Genomic DNA, 21,058 nt, shown 5'->3' on the forward strand with positions numbered 1-21,058 from the left:
GTTGTAGAAACTAAATCTAATTATTTTACAACCCAATAAACCCATCTGAGAAGAGGATGAGTCTTGTGTCGTGTACTTCTGCTCTCCAGCCTCCAGCAGCAGCAGCCAAACTTACACACATGAATCCTCTGAGTTTGGGGACGATTTTGAAGTGGGACCTGCAGACGGGACAGTCAGGAGGAGCGACGGGTCCGAGCCGGCCTGCGGGGAGCAGAGCAGCGTCAGTACACACACTTCCTGTGACATCACAGCACCTTCTCTCACTCTGTGAGGACCGGCGGACAGCCGGGTCAGATTTAAAGCCCATAGAGGTCGAACCGGCTCTCTACCTCTGCGCAGCGGCTTGGGAGGAGCCGCGGGCCGGCTGGAGCTGGGAGAGGGCGTGGCCCGGGGCGGGGGCGTGGCCTGGGTGGAAGGTGGGGTCAGGGTGGAGGGCCAAGGCGGGGTCTTCAGCTCTGACAGTGGCGGGGTGAACACCGACCAAGGAGGCTGGGGACTGAAGTTTAGGTTGTGGTTGCTCAACACCTTCTCTGCTGCTTCACCATATACTACACCTGAGAGAGAGAGAGAGAGAGAGAGAGAGAGAGAGAGAGAGAGAGAGAGAGAGGGAGGGAGAGGGAGAGGGAGAGGGAGAGGGAGAGGGAGAGAGAGAGAGAGAGAGAGAGAGAGAGAGAGAGAGAGAGAGAGAGAGAGGGAGAGAGATAGAGAGGGAGAGGGAGAGGGAGAGGGAGAGGGAGAGGGAGAGAGAGGGAGAGGGAGAGGGAGAGGGAGAGGGAGAGAGAGAGAGGGAGAGGGAGAGGGGGAAAGAGGGGGAAAGAGAGAGAGAGAGAGACAGAGAGAGGGAGAGACAGAAAGAGAGAGGGAGAGAGAGACAGGGGGGGGGAAACAGAGAGACAGGGGGGGGAAACAGAGAGATGGGGGGAGAGAGAGAGGGAGAGACAGAGAGAGAGAGGAGGAGAGAGAGAGACAGAGAGGGAGGGAGAGAGAGAGAGAGAGAGAGAGAGAGAGACAGACAGAGAGGGAGAGGGAGAGAGAGAGAGAGAGAGAGAGAGAGAGAGAGAGAGAGAGACAGAGAGAGAGAGGAGGAGAGAGAGAGACAGAGAGGGAGGGAGAGAGAGAGAGAGAGAGAGAGAGAGAGAGACAGACAGAGAGGGAGAGGGAGAGAGAGAGAGAGAGAGAGAGAGAGAGAGAGAGAGACAGAGAGGTTGATTACCATTCATGCCAATAAAGCTTATTTGAATTTGAATTGAGAGAGAGAGGGGCTGAAAAAGACGAGCTGAATCCTCTGATTCAGAGACTGAATATCAAACATCAGGTCTGGATTTTGTAAATTGACTTTTCCTGGATGTGGACAGTATTTACCGGTGATGATGGGGGTGTGATCTGCCTCTGGAGGAGGGGGAGGGGGAGGAGGAGGGGAAGGGGGGGAGGTGAAGGTGGCTCTCAGGGAGGCCAGGGTGCTGACGGTCAGGGTGACGGGGATCTGCAGCGCGGTGAAGCCGCTGGCCGAGCCGGACGGGTGGGAGCACAGCTTCAGCTCCGCCCCCCCGCCTGCAGGACACACACCACACACACACACACACACACACACACACACACACACACACACACACACACACAGCTCAAACACAGGGAATCTGCAGCAAAACACTTCCTGGAACTGAACTGACTACAAGAAACAAAGCTGGCGGAGCGGCTGTCTGACTTTTCTGAATGCGCAGAAAAAGAAAAAAAGGACAGCAGGAAATTAAACGTTAAGGGACATGAAGTGCAATTATGTTTATTACAGCAGATGTGATGAATATTGTATTTCCAACCCTTTCTGTATTGATCTAAGAGGACAAAGATTAAGATGAAGGCCTCTAATGACTGTATTTAAGTCGTTTAATACTTTTCATTTACTTTCAGGCCTTTTCAGACTTTTTAAAGATGCAGTCTGAGTGAGTTCTGTTCACTAATCTGTTTAGAGTATCGTAGAATTTAACATTTTGAAGCAATGCACATGGGAAGTTTTGCCAGTAATTCTAAGTATTTTTGTGATCACATTTTTGTTCTTTGTATCCACTAAAACCAAGGAGCCTAACAACTTCCACGTCACAACTCCAGAGTTTTTCCAGACTTTATTTCCCTGACAGGGCTTGAATATTCTGGTCGGCGTTCAGTTTGATGTTTGCTGACAACAACAAATATAATATGTGAAATGACAGCTACCTGAAGCAGGTGGTCATATGTGTATCAAGACTGAACAACAATATTTTTAACTTCCCCAGATTTTTGTGCAATTCCCACATTTCTCCAGTCCTGAAATGTTCCATAGCCTCATCACAATCCCTGCTTTCCTCTGCTGATATTACAGTCTTGACCACCATCATTATAATTATAATCATAACTGGTACATTTGTATAACTAAATTATAATAATAATGTGCTATAAAAGTATAGGCTACACTTCAGTAAAAGAACACACACCCAGTGAGGTGCAGACATGAGGCTTTTTTTAATACTTCCACCTATAAAGAAAATTCAAGCCTTCGTCAGCGTGAAAGAGAGAAAATGGAATTACTTCCTTAAACCTACCTGTACCGGGTCATGTGACCTGTGACTCGGTACAGGTAGGTATCAGGAAGAAAGTGTTTGGTGGGTTAAATAGGGTTAAAGGCCCAAAACTGAAAGAAAAGAGAAGAGAGTGCGATTTGAACTATAAACCTCTAGGAGCAAAACAAACTGAACCGTGGATCAAGTGTTTTACTCAGGACCAGACTGACCTCCAGGCAGCAGGGGGACCGGCCGGCCGTTCAGCCTGAAGCCCAGAGGGGCTGCTGGGGCCTGGACAACACACACACACACACACACACACACACACAGACACACAAACACACACGTTAAAAGATGGAACATATGAAAAGGTGGACAGATATCCAGCGTTAATCCTCTTGGCTTTTTGAATCAGTGCCTTCTGACACATGATGACGCCAAAACGAACTTCAGCTCACAGAAAAGCGTTTTGTGAGAGTTTGAGTCTCAACAGTATCAAAGCAGTATTAGTGTGTTTACATGGACTTGAGTATCCCGGTTATGAGGCTTATCCCGGTTTTGATCTTATTTGGTATATGGCACAGAGAAATCTGGTTATTCATATCCCATATACATGATCAATACTAGCATCCCGGTTACTGATCACTGCAGGCTGTTTGCGCCTGTGATGTTTACAACACAAACCGGCAATTTTGAAATCGTTAATCTGATATTCCTCTGTAACTGTTAACCTTAAATTAATTTGACTGTTTTGTTTTGATGTTTGGCTGTAGTAACGTTAATGTTTCTTTAGTATTTTCCTCCTGACCTGACTTGCTCCACTGTGCGTGTTGGAAACCGGCCTCCTGTAGTCTGTATCTACAGACTTGAACAGCTCAGCATTTCCATGCTTTCTCCATCTAAACTGCCAAGTATATTTCATTCTTTCATCACCGAAAGACAAAACTCCGTTTCCTCATCGCTCCAGAAGTGAGACGCTCTCGTTGTTGTTGTTTGTGTTTTTCTGTTCCGTCTCTCGGCTGAAATCGGGATCAGATGTTTACATGCAACAGGATCCCGGTTTCTTTCGGAGTACTCCGGCTAGCATAATCAGGTTTCTATCTTATCCGGCTTATCCGGGTTTCTGAAATCGGGATATGATGTTTACATGCGCAAACACAAGAACGGGATACTTCAAAAACCCGATCATAACCGGGAAACTCAAGTCCATGTAAAAGCAGTATTGATATATCGGTTATTGTGAGAACACTAGAGGTCCTACTCTATTCTGCGTGTCCCGTTACCTTGAGCATGTCGCCGTGCGGGGGGGGGCTGCCGGCCGGGGCTGCTGGGATGGGGATGATCCTGACGAGCGGGCAGCCGGTCTCCTCCTCTTCCTCTTCCTCCTCCTCCTCCTCCTCCATCGGACCGTCAGCAGCCTCTGTGTTGGGGAAGGAACAGACAGGCTGAATCCACATGTGTATGAGCCTGTATAAAAAGGGACGAATGGGCCGGACTTTCTCCCCTCGCTCGTTGCCGTGGATACCACTGATGCAAAATCCGAAACAGGAAGCGGTCAGCGCGTCCGCAGTCACCGTAACTGTGTCGGCACATCTTGTTATACGTGTAACACTCCCAGGAGGCTCAGCTGCAGAGCGGACCAGCTGTTACAGACTGATCAGCTGAGTAAAGGCTTCATCATATCAGCAGCCTGGATCACTGATTCTCAACCTTTTTCATATCAAGGACCCTAATCCAGTCCACATTAGAGCCACATCTGATGAATATATTTCTCTCGGACCCAAACCTGAGAATATTTTTATTGTCAGATATGATTTTGTACAGAATTCCATGACTGTCTGTATTGCAGGTAGAGAGATAACATTCTTGATCTGCTGATGTATTTAGAACATATCCATAGAGCAATGAATGATGGGAAATCTTGCCAGAGAAGTCTGCAAGGTAGCGGACTCGCTGGAGGTCTGCATGGACCGACCCACAAGTCCACATGAGAGCCTTACAGACTTGATACATTTTGACAGCGGAGGCCCTGAACCCTCCTGGACTTCACGGGAGCGAGCCGTAAAGTCTGCAAGTCCGCCGAAGTCCAGACATTTGGATTCAGCAAAAGTCTCCACTCAGTTTTCTTCTTCTTCTTGTCTTTTAACGGCGGTTGGCAGCCAGCATCATAGGTGCATTACGTCACCTTCTGCTTCGGAGTTTGGACCAGAGACTAGATTCAACCGTTTAATCCTGTTTGTAATAAAATCAAAGAAAATTCTGCAACATGCGCCATGTGATAAATGCGTGACATTCTGCCATGATATGGATTTTGCAATACCGTGGATACTGTGACAAATTAATCAAAATATAAAATAAGGCATCTATACTAGAGACCATGGGGAACAGTGTTAATGTGTTGAATCCCAAAGCATTTGGCAGTAAATCGGTGGCTGATGCCGGTTTGCTGGCTTGTCTAATCCAGAGAGACCTGATGATCACAGCACCCACAGGTGCCCCCCTCCCTCCCTCCACTGGGGGCGGGGCCTGTTGGTTATATTGATATGCAAAGTAGCGTATGATGTTATCTGGCGACTTCTAGTGACTTTTTAAATATACACTTTACATTAACATATATATATATATTTTGAATATGTCACAGTTAACTCTGTTCTTCTTCCATCCGGTCTGCCTGTTGTGTTGAGCCTGTCTATATTTTACATATGGGTAAGTCAACACAGTTATCTAGTTTTGCCTTTTTTCCCATGAACAACTCAAGTTGTACTGGGAGGAACTTAAATGTAACACACAGGATAGTACTGTACAGTGTGGTTTAGGCACCGTTACCAAACAGAAGCTTCTCAGCGGCTCCATAGAAAACCTCTCCAACATTTATTTAAGCGACAGTGGTTTATGTGTCCTCTCTTTTGTTTACTGACATGGTGATAGATGACCACAGTAAGCAAAATCGTGGCATGAATATACATCTATAGGCTAAAATACCGAACAGACAGGAGCGTGGTCCGGTGAAAACAGAAGCCATGCGTCTCTCCGGCTCTGTTTCAGATCAGCTGTGTGCAGCAGCCTTCAGGTTAATGACTGAAAACACAAGCGGTGCAGTTCAGCTGCAGGTTAAAGTATCGCTTTAGATCAATTTCTATATACTGACCAACTGGGGTTTTTTAAATGCCAACGTCAATGTAGAGGCCATTCTTTAACACTTGCAATATTTAAAATGTTTTTTTCATATTTTTCATGGCCTGTAGCCGCCTTTGTTTCTCAGTTGAAGAAAGAAAACATTTGCAAAATAAAAACATTTCAGATGCATAATATTGTCTGTCGTCTCACTCTGTTTGGTATTAAAAAACACATGTATTAATTTTATCATCAAATATAAAATTATTACATTTTGAATACAGTGATATAATTATTACATTTTGGATACAGTGATATAATACTGATACCGTCCAGACAGTGGAAAATACTGTGATATTAATTTGAGTTCACATGGCCCACCCCTACTCTGCAGGATATTCCACTTGCATCACAGTAAAAAACAATAACGGTTATGACACCGCCACTCATTTTTTCTTACTGTGACCCGTGATAACTACGACTCATCTGTCATCACTGAGGTTTTATTTTTTTCTTCTAAAACATTTCTTCTCATGTTGCTGACTGAGTTAAAGTGGAGGCAGAGCAGCTGAACTTGATTTGAGACATTTTGGACTTTATTTCATCCTGTTATTTCGATTTTTATTTGTGTTGTAAAACTACCCTCAGTTGCTATAAGTTAAATCAGAATTTTATAATTTAGTTATTGAAGAAAAAAGTCAACTGTCTTCTGATTGATTTGATCAATTCATTTTAAAATAATTTAAGCATATTACAGTACTGTTTTTGTCTTCATCTTTTTTTTTTTAATTATTATTAAACCTTTATTTAGACAGGTAATCTCACTGAGACACAGGGTCTCATTCACAAGATTTAATAATTATAGAGATAATATCGTATATTGAGATACTACTATGACATTTTCATATCGGCTCAGGCCCACCTTCATCGTGTCCATCGTCCTCCTCCTCTTCTTCTTCGTCCCTCTCTGGGGACTGAGGCCACACCTCCTGCTCCTCCTCATCACACTCCATCAGCAGTCCATCGCTGCAGGCCGCCTCCTCCATCCTCTCCTCCATCACCTGCTGCGAGGAGAACAGGCCCAGTCAGCTCCACAGGAGTGCCTTAGTTCATTTCAGATCATACACCCACTGCCACCCACCCACCCCACATGCATTCTCACATGGACTATGCAACCACCCACACACAGGGAAAGTGATCATAGGATGTGTGTACGGGTTTATGTATGTGTGTGTGCATGACAACAGATGTTCTTTTTATGTCAGATACTTTTTATGTGTTGATGATTGTTGGAGCATGCAATGCAAGACAAATTTTCGTGTGAACAGACAATAAAGTTTTATCTTATCTTATCTTCCCAGAGTTTCATCTTAATATGAAAATACATATACAATTGCATCAATACATATCTTATTTTTCATGGTCAACTAAATCAAAGACAAACAAGGAGGTAGAATGACCCAGATCAACCCCTGCTACAATGAATTATAAGGGAAAGTTTTAGTGCACAGCTTGAGCTAAACTAAATGAAGAAGAATCACTGGATGCATAAATAGCTCCAACTCTACAGCTGTCCTGGATTCATGTGCTTTTGTTTCTCCAAGTCACTCATGTACAGCCAACTGTAGAGCTGATAGAAGCTATGAGAGCTAGGAAAGTGAATACACCACTCTGATCATTTTTCCAACAAAGGTTTCCTACAAATATTCCACATGCCACAACAACAAAACTAAAAATAATGAGGATCTAATCAGTCTCAGTCCACATGTCCTCTCTTGTGAACTTCCTGTGTAAACAAACAGCATCAACAAGTTCAGCAGCGTGACTCAACACCAGGCACAAGGATGAGAATAACAAACTTCTCCGTCATTTTCTCAGTCTCACTACAACATAGCAGTAAAAATACATAGCAGTACTATGTATATAATGTAACCTGTTACACCAACAACTCATATCTATTCCAGCATCTTTGCACTCTGCACCTTTGCACTATTGTCCTAGTGTTGTTTACGTTGTACATAGTAGTTAAATGTTTAGGTTTGCCTCTGTTCATCTTGTTGTCCTTGATTTTAGCTATATATTTATTCTGTGTAAGTTCATTGAGAGCAACGAAAAAACCAGTCAAATTCCTTGTATGTGTACATACTTGGCCAATAAAGCTGATTCTGAAACACAGTGTGAAGCTCATTAACCATGTTTCCTGAAAACTGCAACTGATTGTGAAACCATATCACAAGCATGAGGAAACAGTGGGAAAGTGTCAATATGCAGATATGGTTATGGTCAATACAATTCTCAGCTTAACTGTTGTAAGTATTTTTGATTATATTTAGCCTAGATGTAGAAAATCCTGATCAGTTACCAAAGCAAGCTGCCCTGCCTGGGTTGGCTGTCAGTTAGCTGTTATGCTAACTTTATGCTGTTATGTTAGCTGTTAGTTATGCTGTGTGTAATATGATGGGAATTCAGTTGGCTTTCTATTCTAACTTAAATTTATACATGCACATACAAATTTATATTACATAGGTGGTGACAAATGCTGTATTATTCTCCTTATTGCGCCATGTGGACATCAAATAAACAAGAAGTTAACAGCAATACAAGGAGCTAGTCAGCAAGCTAAGCTAACAAGCTAATGTTACACTCAGAGCTAAAGAAAAAACATTTTATTTCAGTGTTGTACCAAAACTTGACAAATGCATGAGCAGTCATATTATATTTGCTTTCTGTCAACTTATCCTAACTTGTGAACTTGTTAACAGTAGAAACAGACAGTAGAAACAGACCAGCATGATGTTCAGCTCTTCCTGCTCTCTGCAGCTCCCCCCCCCTTCCCCCCCGCACACATCTTAGCATTTAGCTATCAATGCAAGCAAGCTAACCAACTAGCCTAGCAGCTAACTCTGTGACTTCAATTACTATGCATAATATCCACTTAAAAAACTGAACCAGTCATTGGCTTACCTTATTCAGTCCTTTGTTATGTCAAAGAAATACTTATGCCATTAAAATCCCTCTTTAAAAACTTCCCGTTTTCCAAAATAAACTGAAAGTGAATGCTGTGCACACACAGGCTCTGTTAGCACCGAGCATCACGTTTCTGCCTCAGCTGGCTCTCCCTACGCCACTTCCCCTGTTTAGACATTCACCGTGGTTGGTCCCGATCCTGGAAGCGGGGCGGAGTGATCTGTCTGAAGCACATTACCAGCTTCTTCCACTCATAACTATTCTAACCATAAATGTTCAAACCGTTGCTGAATCCCCATCTGTCCCGATGGTGCTAACAGACAAAAAACACACGTTTTTAAACGAAGTCATATGAACACGGACGGTATGAGACATGTATGAACACGATCCCACAAAATGCCTGCATGCTAACAAAGTGTAGCTTGTTAGCCACCTAGCCACACATGTACAATACAACAGTAAAGTCTCCTAAATCATGAGATAAGTTACCATGGATCCCTAGAAGGCTATAAGAAGACTATAATTTAGTTTCACCTTAAATAATTCAATGTATTCAGATAATTCAATTTAATTCGTAGTAGTGTCATGTCGATTTAGCCGTTTAGCAGCTCGCTTAGTGGAGATAACAGATTAGGGTTAACGTTAGAGGGTTAAGAGTAAGATAACAGTAACTTTACCTTGACTTTCTGGATCTACAGTGCCAGTACATTAGACTGAGCCATGCTAAGCCTTAAACTAACTTAAACTGAAATGTTAGTAAACCGTCATTTCAGTCATCAAGAAAACTGTCAAACGTTAACTTTTCTAACTGGGTCAACGTTAGCGGAACGTAGCTAACTCGGAAACTGTGAACCTAACGACTCAAATTATTTAGCAAATTACTCCTCAAATGAGAGGCGACAGTGGCAGTTGGCAGCAAAATGTTTATCCGCACAAGTATGTACAAGTAAACCTGTATCAACTTGCGTTTGTAGGTTAAAATTTACAAAAAAAATCCATTAAATATATTAAATACATGTGATAGTGCTAGCTGTCTCGCTAGCTTCGTTGCCTGGCAACCAGATCGCCCACAAGCTAACGTTAGCTACCCAGGGAGCTAAACTGGCTAACAAGCAACTTATTTCTTCGACAAAATAAGCTTGTAACATAGGCGGTGCAGACAAATAAACACATAAACAACCACATATGTAAACAATTAACCGAAATTCTCGCTCTAAAGCCGGAAGTTTATTAAATTATTGAAGTGCCGACCTGCTGGAGGCACGAACAACTTCCACAGGCGCCGGTCTGCCGATCTGTAACGTTAGCCAAACTAGTGCTAGCTTAGCTAACTTTAATGTTAGTTACCTTATATTGAAAGCTTACTTAAAAAAAAAAAAAAGTGTCAATATTTGTCATTCATACTAGACAGTGGGTATTCACCCAATACAGCACACTGAAATTTGGATCGCTGGTAAAAAAAAAAAAAAGAATCTTCTGAATTAAAACAAATGTTTGCTAACATTACCCAGCTAACCCCATCTAGGTCATAGATTTTGCCCAAATTTACATGAGATCCATACATAGCCTAATATTTGCAGGTTTAAATTTTGAGAAATCAAAATGATAACATAGTGTTTGACTGAATGGCATGAACACCTCAGCTCTCCACTCTCTCTGTCAAACACACAGCAGGTAACAGAGGACATTCTTCAAAGCTATAATACTCATGTAAGAAAATTTTAGAAGCTATTATATTATATACAACAATCTAGTCTCTATAGGGGCATTGCAGTTGTCTCACAAATGTAACTACAATTGGCGCCATCTTGGAGGTCTGTTAGAGAATTAGTTGTGCACCAATATGACTAAATTTATAAAAACCAGACCAGGACAGAGCTATATGTGAAGACTGTAGGTGCTGTAGATCCATTCAGTAACGTTCTCAGTAAAAGTGAATAGTGTGATAAGGTGGATTTGTTTCCAAATGTAGGTTACTGTGACACAGTAAACTGTCTTGTCTTTAGCCCTAGTCTCTACTCCAAAACATGAAGAGTTGGAGCTTGAGAAGAGTCAGCTCAGTTAACCTGAACAAACTGTTAGCTAGCTAACTAGCCAGCAAACACACTGATGTTAATGTCAACATGCACATCTACTACTCACTACTAACACTAGCCACTACAAGCTAGTTACAGTCATTAGTGTAGAGAGTGACACAGATCCTCTCAAATGGTGGAAGGAACATGAAATTGTCTTTCCAGCACTGAGCTACCTGGCAAAGAAGTATCATTGTGTACCAGCCACCAGTTCAGTTCCCCTTCTGAAAGGGTTTCAGTTGCAGTGGTAACACTGTGACCTGCCACAGGGCGTCCCTGGAGCCTGAGGCTGTTGACAGGCTGGTTTTCCTGGCACAAAACCTGTAAGATACGTACAGGGCTACGTAGGAGGAAATACTTGTTGGCCTGTTCTATTGTTATTTTTCTTCTGTTTACATTTTTATTGTTATTTGCACAGCTGTGTATTTTGTAAAGCAGGAGAGGAAAACCTGTACCCCTTCTATTTAATTTTAATTTTTCATTTACATGTTGATAATATTGTGCAACTGTATATTTTAAAACAGGGAAGGAAACCCTGTCTTTTGCATTTTATTTGATCACTGTCTTTGTAGAAAATACCGAGATATATATCGTGTATCGCCATTCAGCCTAAAAATACCAAGATCTGATTTTTGGTCCATATCGCCCAGCCTTGAACTATGGGTCATGACCGAAAGGACAAGATCGCAGATACGAGTGGCCAAAATGGGTTTCCTCAGGAGGGCGGCTGGCATCTCCCTTAGGGAGAGGGTGAGAAGCTCGGTCACCTGAGGGACTCAGAGTAGAGCCGCTGCTCCTTCACATAGAAAGGAGCCAGTTGAGGTGGTTTGGGCATCTAGTAAAGATGCCTCCTGGTCGCCTCCCTAGGGAGGTTTTCCAGGCAGGTCCAGCTGGGAGGAGGCCACGGGGCAGACCGAGGACCAGGTGGAGGGATTACATCTCCCTGGCCTGGGAATGCCTTGGGATCCCCCAGTCAGAGCTGGTTAATGTGGCCAGGGAAAGGGAAGTTTGGGGCCCCCTGCTGGAACTGCTCCCTCCATGACCCGACCTCGGATAAGCGGTTGAAGATGGATGGATGGATGGATCGCCCCGCCCTAGCCACTAGCCATACTCCCTTTACTATTGTGTGTTATGTTAACAGCACCACACTGATGGTCAGCTGATCAGATTATCTGAAGAGAAAATCAACCAGATGTCAGTGAGTTGAAGACCTCCAACATGGCTGCCAGGCGCCGCTTTACGTCACCTGACAGTCCTTCACCTTTACTCTGGTGATTTCTCCAAGATGCTTTAAGGAACCTCAGTTTAACACCTTGCAGGGTTCCCACACCTTCTTAAACATCAAATTCAAGGACTTTTCAAGGACTTTCCAGGCCCAGTTCCCTCAAATTCAAGGACCCAACACGGCATAGTGTGAGACATGGATCAAGGTCAATTACTGTTACAACACTGAGAATTTTTATAATGAGAACTAGCAGGCTCGCTTTACAGAAGCTCACAGACACCAATTAAAAAGAGAGAGAGGCTTGAATGTGTGAACACTTCTAAACTGTGCAGTGTTACAGTTAGGGCTGAACAATTAATTTAAATTTTATCGAAATCGCAATATGGCCTACTGCAATTTTCAAATCTCAGGAGGCACAATATTTGTTAAAGGTGAAATGTGTCAAAATAGCATTTTAAAGTAAATATTGTGGTGCTGCAGAGATGTCCTGGCCTACACATCATATTCTACAGACTGAAGAAAACATCTTTGTTTGGTACAGATCCCCGCAAAAATCACACCATAATCATTTTAATACGTTTTTCAATGAAAATGAGAATAATGATGTAAAAATGATCATTCCCTCTAATATCGCAAATCATATCGCAGTTGCAATATCAGTGAAAATAATCGCAATTAGATATTTTTTCAAAATCGTTCAGCCCTAGTTACAGTGATGGCAGACTATGTGCTCTCTCTCTTCTCTAACACAGCACAGCAAAACAATATACTGTGTCATTTGAGCGATAGAGACAGAGGCTTATTTACGAGTTGAGCCACGAGTTCTGGAATTTACATTTTCCAGGCACGGCTGAAGGTTCGCCTAACGTTAGCTTCCTCGCCCGCTTGCCGCTGTTCATCCTGCATCATCCACTTCAGTCTCTCTGCACACAGCTGACCGTCTCTCTTCCTCCAGGCAGGCGGAGTGAAACAAGACGCACAGACGGAGGGAGACGCACATGCAGACAGCGGAAAAAATATCAAAAGAACTTCAATTTCTATTCTTGCACAAAATATATAAATTCAAGCACTTTCAATGACCCATGTCTATTTAGGTCTATTTTCAAAAACCTTCAAGGCCTTGATTTTTTTTTTCTCAAATTCACAAACTTTCAAGGATTTCAAGGACCCGTGGGGAGCTTGACCTTGTTGCTCTGGAAGTTCAGCCTGCAGACCTGCTGGTTCCTCATCCTCTCACATCCGGACTGCTGAGAAACCAAATGTCCAACTTGGAAATTTCACATGAACGGCATTCACAGTTGGATGATGAAGCGGGAAAGTCAGAGAAACTTTGCTACCCGAGTTTTCGAGTTACGAGGCAGCGATGACCTTTGACCTTTGAACAATCCAGTTTAGTGTCAGTAGAGAAAACACTTACACAGATGCAGCTTTATTACAGGTTTGTAGCTCGCAGACTGACCATCAGAACTAACTTTTGTTTAAATGAAATTTGTTGAAAACTTGTTAAGCTGCAGGGCGGCCATGTTTGTTTATTGTTTGTCTCCCTAGGGAAGCCGAGAACAGCCGTGCTTGCAATTATTTTTTTTAATGCCGTTATCTCGAGATCACAAGTTAATTATCTCGTTATCTCGAGAAAATGAGCTTTGTTATTTCAAGATAACGAGATAATCGACCCGTTATCACGACAAAACAAAATGTTGTTTCCTCTTATTACTTATAATTTGTTATCAGAGATCAGGAGCCATGCCAGCATGCAGAGATGGCAACGTAACTGCAGCCAACAAAACTTCATATTTATGCCTCGACTTCCTGTTCAGTTCTGAATCCTCCTGACAGTCATGACAGTGATCTGAAGGCTGAAATCAGCTGTGATCAAATGAACCAGACTCTCATTTTCCACTTCTCCATAAGTATCCCGTTTTCTCGTGATAAATTATCTCGTTATCTCAAGAGATCTGTCTTTTGTTTTCTCGAGATAATGAGATAAATGAACCCGTTATCTTGAGATAACGGCATTAAAAAAATAATTGCAAGCACGGCTGTTCTCTGCTTCCGTCATCTCCCAGATTTGATTTTCCCACTAAAAAGCATGTGAAAGCAACGCTGTCCCACCAGCACCTGAACACAGAGTGAGACTGTAACACCCTGCATCTAAGATGCTTAGATCATAAATCTTAGGTATACACACACACACACACACACACACACACCAAATTAAATCCTGAGTGGAGAGGAGAATGTTGCACGAGTCCAGACTAAAACCTTTGGACTACAGGCTGGTTTTGAGAGAAGAAAACCAACTCTCTGTCTCCCTCTCACTCTCTCTGTCTCTCTCTCTCTGTGTGTGTGTCTCTCTCTCTCTGTCTCTTTGTCTCTCTCTCTCTCTCTCTCTCTGTGTCTCTCTCTCTCTTTTTCTCTCTCTCTCTGTCTCTCTCTCTCTCTCTCTCACAGTGTGTGTGTGTGACAGACTCAGATAGTCACATCTCTGTCACACACACACACACACAGGTGGGATGGGTTTGCCCTCCACTATTTTTCTGAATGTATTTATTGTATTACTCTCTATCTCTGTAATGTTACAGCACAGTGACCCAGTGGATCTACCTGCTGTGTCGTCGTGGCTCTTGTAGGCAAAACCTAAACTGACAATGTCAAATTTATTGATTAATGTGTTTTTTATGTATGATAAAAGTCAATTCAATAAGATTTTTTTTCTAGTTCTGATCATAGGTTTGGTTCTGATCAGAGCCATTTCTCTCTCTGGCTCTGTTCTGATCTATTTTTTTTCCCACTTTCTTTATTGTACACAAGTTCATATACAAAGGTACAAACAGATACATAGACAATAGAGACAAAGATAAAAAAAAAAACAAACAAACAAAAAATACATTTTACATTTTACAATGCCAGAGTTTATGTTATATGCAGCATATTATATTTGCTTAATAACTTTAAGGTCTTAATAGCTTTTTTGTTTTTAACATGAGATAAAATGGTGCTATATTGTTTAAATTTATTAATAAAGTGCAGGAAAGTTGGCTTGGTTCCTGACCATTTTTTCTTATGAAAATGGAATTTTCCAAAAATAATAAATTGTTGTATGATATACAGCATGTTATTTCCAATCTTATCTTGACTAAAATATAGCATTACATCAAACATATCTATTTCAACATTCATCTTAAGTTTCTTTTTTAGAAAGTTGGTCACATCAATCCAGAACATTCTTGTATATATACAGTGAAAAAATAGATGGGAAATACTCTCTTTTTCTAGTCCACAAAAATCACATTTATAATCAATATCCAGTTTGAATCTTTCTAACATGTTTAACCAGATAAATTCTATGCAGTATCTTGAAATACACTTCCTTAAACTAGTTATTGATACAGTATTTATCACACATTTTCCACGCTTTTTCCCACTGTATGTCAAACATAAAAAAAACATTTAGAAGATGGGACAGTAACACAACTAAGTGAATTCCTAATATTTTTGTTAGAGCACTTCTCTTTCAATATATTAGTTTCACCAATATAAATACTTTCCACCCAGTCTTCAACATTAAAAGGTCTACAGCACCAGAGTCTCTTAGAACCATAAGGACACGTTCTGATATAGCGTCGAAAACAAAAGCATACTCCTCATAGGTTCTACTTCTGATCTATAAAGATACCTACGTAATGACGCTAACGTAAGCGACGCTACGCTGTGCGTGTGACGTATGCACGTCACCCACCCGGAAGCGCGATCGGTCTGTTTTGTCGCAGCTCAGCTGATATTTTGTCTGGAGCTCTGCTGCAAAAGAAGAAGAAACAGAAGAAGAAGACGGTGAACAGCTGGTCAGCCGGTCTGCGCGAGGCCTTACTGAACCTTCACACCTGCCGCTAACAGCGTGTTGTTGTTGTTGTTGTTGTTGTTGTTGTTTTTCACAGCGTCGCCATCATGAACGTGACGCTCGCTGTGAAGCAGTATGTGTCCAAGATGATCGAGAGCAGCGGGCCGGGCATGAAGGTGCTGCTGATGGACAGAGAGACGGTGAGAGAGACAGAGAGAGAGAGAGAGAGAGAGAGACAGAGACAGAGACAGAGATAGAGAGAGAGAGAGACAGACAGACAGACAGACAGACAGACAGACAGACAGACAGACAGACAGACAGAGAGAGAGAGAGAGAGAGAGAGAGAGAGAGAGAGAGAGAGACAGACCTCCTCTGGTGCACCGGGCAGGAGACAGGAGGCAGGGTGCAGGGGGCAGGGGGTGAGGCTCAGGGACCGGCAGGCTCTCTGGAGAACAGGGTTAGAGTAAACAGTCAGCCTGGGGTCCGTTTCACAAAGCAGGTTTAGTGAAAACTCTGAGTCTGTTAACCCTGAACTGAGGGAAACTCAGAGTTTTCCGTTTCACAAAGGGAGGTAACTCAAACCAGAGAAAGAGGGGTAACTCTAGCCTGTTTCACAGAGAGAGGTAACTTAAGCTCTCGGTCAGTTACCATAGTAACAGACTCTATGAACCTAACCTGGTCGGGACCAGGTTTTTCTCAATGAACCTCGAGTTTCTCTCTGTCTCCGCCCTCTGTCAGCCACACACGGTATTTGATTTCCTCATTCATTCAGTCAGCAGGCGAGTTTTGGCATAACATAGTTCTGCCGTCTGTTATTTAAAAAAAATCAGTCAGTAGGCCTATATTAGAAGTCCACTTTTTTCACTAACATGGCATGTCCTTTTGACAACGATCCCGTGGATGAAGGTGCAGCATTACTGCGCAGGGAAATAAATATTTTTATGAATAGCCTTAAAAAAGATATATAGGCCTAGGCATATTACATTTTATAAAGGCACTTGTGTCTTGGGGGGTGAGCTCTGAAGATGAGCTCCCTCCAGGGATTCCCTCAGCCACTGGCCTTCCTAAATTCTGGCTTAGGGCCAGCTCCTCTGCCTCCGTTAGAGGTGGCGGTGCTGGGCCACCACCCGTTTTACGGGCATCTGCCTTCTTTCTGTTGGCTGAGTAGAAGTCTGTGTTAGTTTAAATAGGCTTAATTATTTAACAGAATATGATATAGATGAGAAGACATTTATGTGTGTGTGAAAACAGCATTATGTTGGGGATAAAACAACTGCACAGTCAAACAGCCACTTAATATTTACTTTACAATGTAAAACATGATCAAAATGAGGTACCCCCATTAAATTATGCCGAGGTCTCACCTGTTTGAACAATGTTTTTATATTTCATCTTAAGCTGCTGCCAAGTGCGCTTCTCCCCCACGGGATTGCACCTAAATTAAATAAATTAATGAGCTACCATTCAAGCAGTTTTCCCCTGTAATATTATTGTGATTGCAAAGGACTACATTTAAACTTACGCATTGACCCGAGCAGCAATGTTCTCCCACGCCGTCTCCCTCTCTTTTGCAGCTGCAGCGGTGTTGCACTTTTTTCTAAAAACATGTTCAAATTCGCCGTATGAGCGCATTAAGATTTCCAGTTCTAGTGGGGTAAAAAACGCAGCCCTCCTCTTCCCCGTTGCCATGGTGACTCGTCGAATCGGGGCTCCATTGATGCTGTCTTTTTATAGTGGTGGTGCACGTGCTTAACTCCAGGTGAAACTACTCCGAGTTGATCTAACTACCTCAAATCAGCTGTTCTGGAACCGAAAACTCAGAGTTTCCTATCTCAGAGTAGATCAACTCAGAGTTCAGGGTTAGACTCAGAGTTTGTTGAACCTGCTTTGTGAAACGGACCCCTGGAGGCAGAGCAGCAGCCAGTTAGGACAGACGAGGACACATCATGACAGGTGAAGTGCAGCCGTCAGTCTGAGACTCAGACATGAAGACAAGCAGATACAGGACAGGAGCGTATCTATGTTCCCAGGGTCCTAAGTTCCCCAGTTTAATATTCTGTTAACACACATTAACCCTCCTATTGTGTTCGGGTCAAATTTGACCCGTTTCAATTAAAATATTTCATATATATTATCCAGTTTTTTTTATTGGAACAAGGCTTCAAAACAGCTATATAATAAACACAACAAAACCAATGGTTATCATTTTAATTGGTTTTGAAGGTCTCTAACCCTAACCCTAAATCTACAAACAAACAACCTAACCCTAACCCTAGACCTGGGGAACATAGGAAGGACTCCTACAGGACAACTCTTCTGTAATGTAGAAACATCAGGCTGGAAGCAGGGTGTCTCTCTGTGTCACTGCAGAGTTCACTGACCTCTGACCTCTGACCTCTGACCCCGCCGGGCTGACCGGCTCTGACAGGGTTTCTGACAAAACCACTCAGACTCCTTTGGGTCTCAGTCCAGAGTCTTGCTGGGTCTCTGTCCCAGCATGCACCTGGTGTCTCTGGTGTCAGTCGGTCCTGATCAGACGGCTGGTGGATGAAGTTTCAGTAGCCGTGGTAAACCTCACTGTGTGTGTGTGTGTGTGTGTGTGTGTGTGTGTGTTCCAGACCAGTATAGTGAGTGTGGTGTACACTCAGTCAGAGATCCTGCAGAAGGAGGTTTACCTGTTTGAGCGGATCGACTCCCAGAACAGAGACAACATGAAGCACCTGAAGGCCATCTGCTTCCTGAGACCCACCAAGGTACCGCTGTGTGTGTGTGTGTGTGTGTGTGTGTGTGTGTGTGTGTGTGTGTGTGTGTGTGTGTGTGTAGGTGTGTAGGTGTGTGTGTGTGTGCGCAGAGGGAATCTGCAGGTCCTTGAAAAGTCTCAAAAAGTCTTAAAAAAATAAATGATCTAAATTTACGGTCTTAAAAAGTATTAATTTTCTTTCCTTTCTTTCTGCGAAGAAAATCCTAACAGAATAAAAAAGCAAATAAAACGCGACAGAGCAGCAGAGAGTTAACGTTCATGAATTCAGCTGCAGACTCTTCCTCATGGGCAGAAATATGTCACTAGAAACTGAAATTGAATTATTTATTTTTGAATTTGAATTGCTCAACTTGAATAATTGCATTAAAAAACTGAATTTGAATCAGTGAATCTGCACTCGATTGCTCTTCCTCAACGACCAGGATGCGTGTCTCAGTAAACTGAATTTGAATTGCAAGAACTGAATTGAACAGAATTGAACAGAATATGAGAACTGAATACAGTTTCAGAGCAAATTAATTAAATTTCATATTTCATTCAGTTTCAAGGTAATTGGAATTCAGTTTCAAACTAATAAATTCAATTTCAAATTATGCTATTCAGATTCAGTTTTTCAATGCAGTTATTCAAGTTAAACAATACAAATTCAAATATAAATAATTCAATTTCAGTTTCTAGTGACACATATTTCTGCCCATACTTCCTCATCACTTTTTTTGGACGCCGACTTTTGCTTTTCTACTTTAAGTAAATTTAACGCCGTCTACTGTTATTCTTTGACTTGAGCAAAGGATTTGAAACTTTTACCACAGTATATTTTTTAGATGAGTGTTTGCACTTTATTTGACGAAGGATTTTGTGAACTTCTACCGCTCTGCCTCCTTGTGATCACCGCTAGGAGGCGAAGGTGAATGTTTTTTCCCAGTCGGCATCTCATATTTCCTGGAAGTCAAACCTGACCTGAACGCGTCTGCAGATCCCCGGCTGCTGAGCCTCAGACGCTCGCTGCCAGAGTTTTCCCACTGCGGCTTTCATGTTCTTCCTCCTCTTAACTGGGACCTCCTGGAACCTCCCTGAGGGACCGCCGGGGGGGTCCTCACACCCCGCTTTGGGTACCGCCGCTGCAGTGAATAAAGCAGATGTCCTGTGTTTGTTTGTTTGTTTGTTTGTTTGCCTCCTGCAGGAGAACGTGGAGCATCTGATCCAGGAGCTGCGGAGACCCAAGTACAGCGTCTACTTCATCTGTAAGAGCCGTGATGCGTTCAGGGACAGGCCGTATTTCTGTGTCGAATCTGCTGATAGCTGATATTTTGTGCCGATATTTTGTGCCGACATCAGGCTTGGGCTGATATTTGATATTTCTGAATATCGCAATATTTAATGATATTTATTTTCCACGGTATCACATATTGATATCACAATATTTTGGTGGGACAGCATCACAATATAGCCGACATTCAATACCATATCTTTAACTTTTTCCAATTTTATGCCAAAAGATTTCCAGGTATTCAGTGTTTCCACCCAGAATTTAATTCTTTTCTGAGTGGAAAAGCCTCTGACACTAAAACTCTCCACTGAAACCAGACTGATGAAATTCTATTAGGGTTAGCAGTGTTTCTCTACATTAAGACTACATTTCCCATCAGCCCCGTCGCCTCCTGCCCCCCCCCCCTCCCCCTCCCTGAAGAGGATCAACATGTTGGAAGTGATTCCTCCATCTTCCTTTCCCTCCTTCCACCATCTGCTGCCAGAAACTCTCTCAGCTTCAGCTCTGTTTGCTCTGGAGGAACAGAAGCTCTTCCTGTTTTGTCGTTTCACTGATGTCTCTAAATGAAAGCTGTGATGACGGTTTAAAGGTATAAATGTGTTTCCCCTGCTGTGTTGCAGACTTCAGTAATGTGATCAGTAAGAGTGAGATCAAGGCTCTGGCTGAGGCGGATGAGCAGGAGGTGGTGGCTGAAATCCAGGTGAGTCTGGAGTAAAGACCCAAACATCCTACAGGGGGATACGGCCCGTGTTTTCACATTTCTTATCGTCAACAAATCCTAACACCATCAACAATGTGTTTACTCTACTTAGGGCTGGGTGATATGGCCAAAATCAAATATCACAATATTTTTGACCAAATACCTCGATATCGATATTGCGACAATATTGTAGGGATGACTATTGGTGCTTTCACAAAATATTTACACAATGAGATTTTTGATAAATAATCATCAGTAATGTGGATATAATGACTAAGTGGGTAAAGACAAATAATAGAACAGCTAGAACAGTCTGGTAAGTTCAGAAAATGACATCACTTTACTGTAATGCAGCCTTTAAAACCAGGAAAAGACACTTATGCCATATCACCATATTACGATATCCAAAATCTAAGACGATATCTAGTCTCATATCACGATATAGATATAATATCAATATATTGCCCAGTCCTAGCTCTCCTCCCGTTACTTTCTGTCTTCCCACGTTCCCTTCAGCCGTCAACCCAGAAGTCATTGGCTCCAACTGTAAACTAAAAACCTTTAAATTCAGCTC

At 42.6% G+C, this 21,058-nt stretch overlaps 2 protein-coding genes across 2 annotated transcripts; one reads left to right on the forward strand and one right to left on the reverse strand.

The window, feature by feature from the left end:
* Positions 1 to 325: 325 nt before the first annotated feature.
* Positions 326 to 8,727, reverse strand: LOC139639757 (actin-binding protein WASF1-like). Its single transcript, XM_071513905.1, has 6 exons — positions 8,613 to 8,727; positions 6,571 to 6,712; positions 3,818 to 3,954; positions 2,765 to 2,825; positions 1,363 to 1,551; positions 326 to 489 (listed from the first exon to the last, which is right to left on the reverse strand). Exons 2-6 carry the CDS (start codon positions 6,704 to 6,706, stop codon positions 326 to 328), a joined length of 687 nt encoding a protein of 228 aa, XP_071370006.1. The 5' UTR covers positions 6,707 to 6,712; positions 8,613 to 8,727.
* Positions 8,728 to 15,696: 6,969 nt separating this feature from the next.
* On the forward strand, positions 15,697 to 20,484 carry LOC139639758 (vacuolar protein sorting-associated protein 45-like; the record flags this gene model as incomplete). The annotated part of the gene is made up of 4 exons (XM_071513906.1): positions 15,697 to 15,953; positions 18,372 to 18,506; positions 19,698 to 19,758; positions 20,405 to 20,484. Coding segments are annotated over exons 1-4 (369 nt in total), but the record flags the coding sequence as incomplete, so codon positions are not given.
* Positions 20,485 to 21,058: the final 574 nt, after the last annotated feature.

Source organism: Centroberyx affinis, unplaced genomic scaffold, assembly GCF_046629955.1.
Source record: "Centroberyx affinis isolate AG114_WGS23_722 - 3 ecotype Tasmania unplaced genomic scaffold, CSIRO-AGI_Caff_v1 ptg007659l_1, whole genome shotgun sequence".
NCBI lineage: Eukaryota > Metazoa > Chordata > Actinopteri > Beryciformes > Berycidae > Centroberyx > Centroberyx affinis.